At 45.0% G+C, this 7,774-nt stretch overlaps 1 protein-coding gene across 1 annotated transcript; it reads left to right on the forward strand.

The window, feature by feature from the left end:
• Positions 1 to 1,649: 1,649 nt before the first annotated feature.
• syt14b (synaptotagmin XIVb) lies at positions 1,650 to 7,774 on the forward strand. The gene is made up of 7 exons (XM_030770796.1): positions 1,650 to 3,024; positions 3,652 to 3,819; positions 4,272 to 4,519; positions 5,558 to 5,995; positions 6,308 to 6,488; positions 6,735 to 6,791; positions 7,458 to 7,774. The coding sequence occupies exons 1-7, from the start codon at positions 1,650 to 1,652 to the stop codon at positions 7,772 to 7,774; spliced, it is 2,784 nt and encodes a 927-aa protein (XP_030626656.1).

The following is a 7,774-nucleotide window of genomic DNA, read 5'->3' on the forward strand; positions in this document are numbered from 1 at the left end:
GATCTCCCTAATAGCACAGCAGGCTAACTGTAATTCTGAGCCAGAGTAGAAGTGGGTGAAGACAAGCGGGCTAGCAGCCTTGCTAGGTTTTTGCATGGAATATTTAGGGGTATTATATTACTTTAAACCTGTGAATTATTCAGAGCCTGTTGGGATAGATTGAGGACAGTAGAATGAGGTCTTTACCTTACACTGATGGTAGAAAGCAAGAGTACAAGTCTCAGAGGGAAGGTATGTTCAACACTGGAGGAAGGAATATATATGTATATATATATATACAGTTTATACATATATAAAAACACAGCAGAATTCTAAATTGGCAGAGCGGAGAGGGAGGGAAGCAAAGATGTTATTGTCTGTGAAATAGCCGGAAGCCATCTCCCTTCCACCGTTTTTAAATGGGACCTATTTTTCAGGAGGATGGTGGTATTGTCTGGTGATCAACGTAAAGGTTTAGCTGTGTGTGTGTGTGTGTGTGTGTGTGTGTGTGTGTGTGTGTATCTGTGTGTGTGTGTTTTTTAACTAAATAAGACTCGACACAGTTGGAAGGAAATGTATGTAGACGGTATTTAGCGCTGTTCTTTTGGGAACTGGAGTGTAGAGAGATGAAGTCCTTAGAGAATGTATTTAATGGTTGGAAAGGAAATGAGGCAGTTGTGCTATTTTGAGTTTGAGTTTTTTCCTCCTTCCATTCTACAGTCTATTTTTGCTCTACTTGTTTTGTTTTCATTGGTTATTAACTTAATGGTATAGCATGTTCAATGTACCTTAAATGATTGCCCTTTTGTTTCTAATCGCATTAAGTATTTTTTGTTGTTTTCTTTTCAGAGAGAAAGCAAGTACAATACTGTATACATTTCAGTTAGTTCAGCAGCATTAAGATTTTTCAAGTTTCTTCAAAGTTGTTATGTCACCAGTACACTGAGACATATTATTCAAATCCACTTGTGGGAGAGTTCACAGTGGTATCTGGTTACTGTCTGTACTGTGTCTTTGTTTGTCTGGATCCATCCTTTTGTCTTTAACTTTAAACACTACGCATCCTCATTATTTCTCTGTCTCTTTCTGTCCTGTTTCTTTCTCTCTTTCACTCTCTCTCTCTCTCTCTCGCTCTCTCTCTATCTCTCTAGTGTCACCTGAACTGCTTGGCATCCTGTCCTCCATTGTGATCTTCATGGTGGTGATTGCTTTCTTCTTTCTTTACCTCAGTAACAAGCTCTCTGTGGAGAACACAGGCGACCTCTCCTGCTTTGAGGGTTACGGGAAGGACCTACAAGGTAAAACTTTAAACACATTCACAGTCAAGATTCACAAGCTTGGTGTGACGTTTGTAAATATGCAGTCAGGATTCTTATTCAGACTCATTTTCTCTCTCTCTCTCTCTCTCTCTCTCTCTCTCTCTCTCTCTCTCTCTCTCTCTCTTTCTCTCTTTCCTCTTTTCATATGCATTTTGGTGCTTGTTACAAATTATGTGGATGAGCTCTGCTGCATGCTTTAATAGAATCGTATGCTTCTTACAGAAGAATTTGGCTGTCATGTTAAATTTATAATCCTATCCAGTTGCGAAGGAAAATCTCAGGGACTAATCTCTCATCAGAGACACAAGGTGAGGTGAGGACAGCAGAGAGGCAGCAGAATAACCCAGAGACATGGCGTTTTTCAAGAGCTTCCAGCAGAGCCTCCCATCTGTCACCTCCATCCTGGACTCTGTCTCCAGTAAAGTGGATGACCTAGCCACCGCTGTGAGCGATGTCACCTACACGGTTAGCGACCAGCTGACGGAACAGGTGAACACCATCATCAACAAGGTGCAAACTGAAGAAGAGGAGAAACTGAAAAGGGAGGAGGCTGAGGCCGCTTCGATGAGAGAAGCCCAGGACGAGAGGAAAAAACGTAAAATCAAGAGGCAGGATTCGGTTGCCCACGACTCGAATTCGGATGCGTACGGTGCGTCAGGAGATGGGGGCAGGAATACAAAATCAGAGAAGAACAGATTCAAAGGAAGATGGTATGGTGATGTGGGGGAAGAGGAAGAGGAAGAAGAAGAGAGGGATAAAGAGAAGGAAGAAGAGGAGCGTAAGAAAGAGGAAGATGAATGGGAATGGTGTTACGCGCCCTCAAAGGGGTGGTACCGAAAAAGAAAGGATGCATCAACGAATGTGAATGGACAGCCGTCTGAAGACACCCAGAAGGGGAGCGGCCAGCAGGTTTCCAAAGAAGAGGAGACAGCAGACACAGAGACAAATTGCAAAAGCAAAAGAAAGGATGCCGATGACCAGAAGAATAATAGCCGCAATGGGATTCATCATAGCGACAGCCAGGAGGAACTTGTCGACCAAGAGACAACCAAGAAAAAGAAGGCACCAGACAGCCCTGAGGAAGAGGACAGCCAAGAACAAGATGTTAGCACCTCCAAAAACGTGTCAAAGAAGAAGGCAAATGCATACAATGTGGAGGAGGAGGAGGAGGAGGAGGAGGAGGAGGAGGAAGCCGAAACTTCAGATAGGGAGGTAAACAACTCAAAGAACACTATGAAGAAGAAGAAAGGAAGAGCAGGTGATGAAGAAGAGGAAGACGAGGAGTATTCCAAAAAAGAAGGCAACAAATCAAGAACTTCGACCAAAAGGAACGGCACAGTTAATACAGAGGAAGATGATGAAGAGGAGGAAGTGCCATCTGAAAAGGAGGTAAGCAGGTCGAAACCTCTGTCAAAAAAGAAAAGGGGACAAGCCTATGCTGAAGATGAGGAAGATGATGAAGCTTCAGAAAAAGAATCCAAACCTAGACTGAAGTCGGGTGCAAAAAAGAATAAAAGTTACACTGAGGAGGAGAAGAGTTCCTCTATTGAGATGGGAACTGATGAGGAACAAGAACCTGTCAAAAAAGGGAAAAAAGGCAAGGATTCGACCAAGGAGAGAAAAGCAGAGAAAGAGGGAAAGAATCAGAGAGGCTCTTCTAAAGAGGAGTCCAGGAGGTCATCAGACGGCAAGGGGAAGGAGAAATCGAGGAAAAACAGCGGTAAAGGTGAGAGCGTATGCTGCTCCTGCTCCTCTGAGCTGTCAGTCTCCCCTTCAGCTGATTTTTCAGCCCTCTAACTCTCCTCAGCCTTGTCCTGTCCCTCTCTTCCTACTGCATTCTGAGTGGGTGAAAAAGGAAATTTCAACACTGCTGTGACAGAACAGAGGCATCTTCATCCATAATTCAACACGGCTCTCCGTATTTGTCTGGGATGGGTCAGTGAAGCTGTATTGTTGTTGTGTTTCTCTGATCCGTAGGTCGATGTTATTACAAGAGAGAGTGGTAAATCATATGCACGTCCAAGTTGGCTTGTGCTGAGACCAAGGCTGTAAACTTGAATGGAGAACTGGAATAGAGGCCCACAGATTTTTGAAATGCGCTCCAAAACATTTAATACAGCAGGATCCTCATCAGGCCTCAGACTACTTGATTTGTTTTTATCACATTAAAAAGTGCTTGGTGCATATTTAAGTTTGTGGGCCTCTATCCTTTGATATTACTACATACTATTGCACCGCTGAACAAAGCAAAAAAAAACCTCGGTTACTGTTTTACTTGTCTTTGTTCATGGGCAGTGTGTTTAAGGCAGGTCTGATGACTGATGATAAAGCCCTCGTTTATTTTTCCCCACAGACAGGAACTGCTTTGAGAGGGGCTCTTCGGAAAGCGAGGATGAGAGACCCAAGAAGCGCCCAGCAGCTTCCTCTCAGCACCAGCAGCAGAAGACCTATGGCTGGGACAACAGGAGCAAGTACTCAGCCGAGAATGACGGTTACAGCAGCGAGGGCTCTGCAGGGAAGGGTAAAGGCATTTAAGCACACTTACTCAAATCCACAAAACAGTCACTAGAGTCATCACCTCAAGTGCTGAGCCACACCTGGTTAGTCAAACAAATGGAATTTGTCCCTTTAGTATGTGGCTGTTGGCATGTTAGTCTTCAATGCTAGCAGGTCAGGTTCACCTTTTAACAACAATGGCTGCAGTGCCTTTAGTACATGGAGCTTTACAGTGGGACAACACACTCCTTGAGAGTGTTTGGTGGACTAATGACCCTAAGTATAAAACGACATCAAGTTAACCAAGCCAACCAATCCACTCCTGAGTTTCAATATTACTGTGTTGGTTTTTGTAGTAGACAATCCAAGGTCAGTTGCTGATGACGGAACACTGCTCCCACAAACACCAACACCATTAACTGTATTCTTGTTGATGGTCCATTTCTAGAATAACTCTGCCACCATCTTTTCTTGCAGAAAACAACAGTAAGAACTTGAGGCGCCCAAGCCCGCTGAACGAACTCCAGCCACCGCCCTACCAGGACAGAGATGGTCGAAAACGGAGGTCACAGGGCCGCTGCGAATCAGCAGAGGGCAGCGAGGAAGAGGAGGAGGAGGAGGAGGAGGAGGAGGCAAGTGGTGATCCTGAGGATTCTGAGAGTTACATTAATAAAGGCCATGAGGAGGATGTTCCTAGTGACACCACGGCCGTGCTCGGTCCGGAGGTGAGCGGCACCTCCCGCCGTTTCCCCCGCTGTGTACTTGTTTAAGGGCCACAAGCATCACCCACCCACCCAAGTCATTTTTGCCGAACAGCGCCACTAAATAACTTTAGTTCTCAAATCATTAAACCTGGGAACCTCTGCATACTTTGGGGGCTCAGTTCAATTACAGAGTTGACAAGTCCATAGTTTCTGCAGGAAACTTGTCTCACAGAAGGCCAGCAATGATGTCTCAATTATGGTTTTGGTTCATTTAAAACATCTTGCCTGGTAGTTCAGTTCATGTTTAGAATGGCCAAATTCATCTGTTGCATGGTTGGATATTACATTGTGACTTTTTTTTTTGTCTGTTTGTTTGTTTTTCATTAAAGCCGAACCTGGCACCCGAGCAGTTCTCCATTTGTTCATCCATTTTTATTTGTTCTCCTCCCTTTTCGTGAAAAATGCAGTCATTCATGCTCTCTCCCAGAATTCTTCTTCTTCTTCTTTTTTTTTTTTTTGGTACAAATGAATACAATAGTTCATTTATCTCAGCACAGAATGTATTATTGGACAAGAATGGGTTAAATGCTGATGGTGTAAACTCTGGGGATCAGGCTGAGCAGGGGCATGGATCCTCACCACTGGTCTAGAGATCGGTCCACTCTAGCTAGGTTTGGTAAGTCTTGCTCCCCTTGAGTTTGCCTGTGAAAGTTTGGTGACATCAACAGCTCTCAGCCTCCTCGGAAACACCTTTATAAAGTACCTCTTGCTTTGGTGTGAGCCAAAGGTCAGAGGTGATCCTGATTTTACAAAATTCAGTTAAGTGTTTACCTGGTGTTGATGGATGAAGCAGTGCAAGTGAGGAGATGCTGTTAGTACCATTCTGATGAATGGTGTTTCACCAACATAGGCACCTCCAAGGAGTCTGGTACTGACTAGTTTTCTCAGGTTATGTCACAAATTCTTCAGGCTAAAGGTCATCACTTACGTTTTTTCTCTCCCTTCCATTCTTCCTCTGTTTTCTACCCTCTCTGTTCCACATCCCTCTGAATTTCACAGGATGGTATGCCCCCACAACTTCCAGAGTTTTATGAGCCCGAGGCTTTGGGGAAGTATGGCACGCTGGATGTGGCATTTGAGTATGACTCCGGCGAACAGCGACTTGCTGTGACTGTGACGGCCGCCACTGACATTCCGGCCCTCAAGAGCACCGACAACATCTCCTGGCAGGTCCATCTGGTGCTCCTGCCCACCAAGAAGCAGCGGGCCAAGACAGGTGTGCAGAAAGGTCCGTGCCCGGTCTTTACGGAGACATTCCGTTTCTCTCGGGTGGAGCAGGAGGCCCTAGGCAGCTACGCGGTCCGGTTCCGTCTTTACAGTGTCCGGCGGATGAAGAAAGAGAAGGTTCTGGGGGAGAAGGTGTTTTACCTCACCAAACTGAACCTACAGGGCAAGATGGCCTTGCCAGTCACACTAGAGCCGGGCACTGCAGTCCCAGTGAGTACCAGTTGTCTTGTGTGTGTATATATTGTTTGTAAGTATCTGTTTGCAATGGTCACAATTAATCTTGATACTGTTTTTTGATCCCTGAACCAAAAAAGGAGTGTTAAATTGCATTCTCTATATTACTAAAGCATCTGCTTGACCTGAATGAAGGTGCTCTGAAGATACGATTTAAAATGCAAATCCAAACTTTATGTTTTCAGTTCCCAACTAGGACAGCAGTTCTGTGCCTCTGATTTTGGCTACTTGCTAAGCGAGACTATTCTGAGATGGGTTTTTTTTTTTTGTGTTTTGGTTGGCCAACAGGGCTGTGGGTCGATGGTGAGCGTGTCACGCAGCGCTGGGGCTCTGTCGTATCGCTCGACGGGGGAGTCGTCCACTCCTGAGCTCTTGCTCGGCCTCCTTTACAACCCAACTACGGGGAGACTCTCCGCAGAGGTCATCAAAGGCAGTCATTTTAAAACCTCAGCCTCAGATAAACCACCAAGTGAGTGAGCCCTTTAGCGGCGTCACGATCAAACACGTTTTTTTTTTTCCTGTTTGCAAAGATAACTCTTTTATTTCCTGTCTTATCCTGCCTTCAGCCTGTTGTTTGACTTTCTCCTGAATTTCTCATTGCAATTCTCAGTCCAATTTCTCTCTTTCTTCTTTCTTGTTCTCATCTCCGCTACATGAAAAAAAAACAAAAAACCTTTGGGATGGTACCTTGGCTCTGTCTCTGGCTGCCTCTCAGTTGGCATGTTTTGTTGTATAAAACGATTCATAGGTGGCCAGCTGTACATCATGAGAGGTGAGTTTTTGCTCATAAGCCTCCACCCAAGTCACAGGTAAAGAATCCATCAGGTATGACCAGACTAATGTCTAATGAAAGGCAGTATTGCTCCACTTATTAATGGAAGACTGTCCTAAGATTTTACCAAACAAGACTGGAGTTTTGCTGTGTGCATATGCCTTTGTGCATGTTTTGAGTTAAAACTCCATTTCAAATGTGCATTATGTCAGTCTTTTCCCTCAGTGCAGATTTTTAAATACTTCTTCTCTGTCTGTTGTTTATGATGGGCAGTCCAGCGTTTGTTCACTGCTGCCACCTGTTGGGCTGGAGTGTCATGGAGACAATTGGTTCTGTGCTCAGAATCTAAAATAGGAATGCAGAGCTCAAGATATGTTAGTCTGGAAGCCCAGTAAGATTTATAATTGGCTGTATTTGGCTTTAATGTGCGCTGACTGCTTTCTGAAGTAATAAATTAGACTCAAATTATGAGGAGAAAAGAGAAAGCCACTGCCTGCCCTACACTCTATCTTCCAGTGCTTTCTCAATGTCCTTAATTGGATGCCCAATGGGATGCACTTGTTATACCCTATTTCTGTTGTAGTGATTACTGAAACAGGATTTTTTTTCTTGCAAACCCATATTCCAGTTTCACCACAACACCCTCTTTTCTCCTCTCTCCAAAAGACACATACGTGAAGTTAACCATGCTGGACTCCAAGGGCAAGGAAATGTCAAAGTGCAAGACGTCAGTATGTCGGGGTCAGCCAAACCCCACCTACAAGGAGACGTTTGTGTTCCAGGTGGCGCTGTTTCAGCTTTCGGAAGTGACGCTGCAGGTGACGGTGTACAGCCGGCGGAGCAGCATGAAGCGGCGGGAGCGTTTGGGATGGGTCTCCCTGGGTTTGAACAGCAGTAGTGAGGAGCAGGAGGAGCACTGGGCTCAGATGAAGGAGGCCGAAGGGCAGCAAGTATGCCAGTGGCACACGCTGCTTGATTCCTAG

The sequence above is a fragment of the Chanos chanos genome, chromosome 4 (assembly GCF_902362185.1).
Source record: "Chanos chanos chromosome 4, fChaCha1.1, whole genome shotgun sequence".
NCBI lineage: Eukaryota > Metazoa > Chordata > Actinopteri > Gonorynchiformes > Chanidae > Chanos > Chanos chanos.

What these genes read in the sequence shown, in the direction of transcription:
- syt14b (XM_030770796.1), top strand. Translation starts at nt 1,650, where the DNA reads ATGGCGTTTTTCAAGAGCTTCCAGCAGAGCCTCCCATCTGTCACCTCC. An exon ending in CGAGGGCTCTGCAGGGAAGG is followed by an intron (nt 3,820 to 4,271) that starts GTAAAGGCATTT and finishes CTTTTCTTGCAG; the next exon opens with AAAACAACAGTAAGAACTTG. An exon ending in AGCCGGGCACTGCAGTCCCA is followed by an intron (nt 5,996 to 6,307) that starts GTGAGTACCAGT and finishes GTTGGCCAACAG; the next exon opens with GGCTGTGGGTCGATGGTGAG.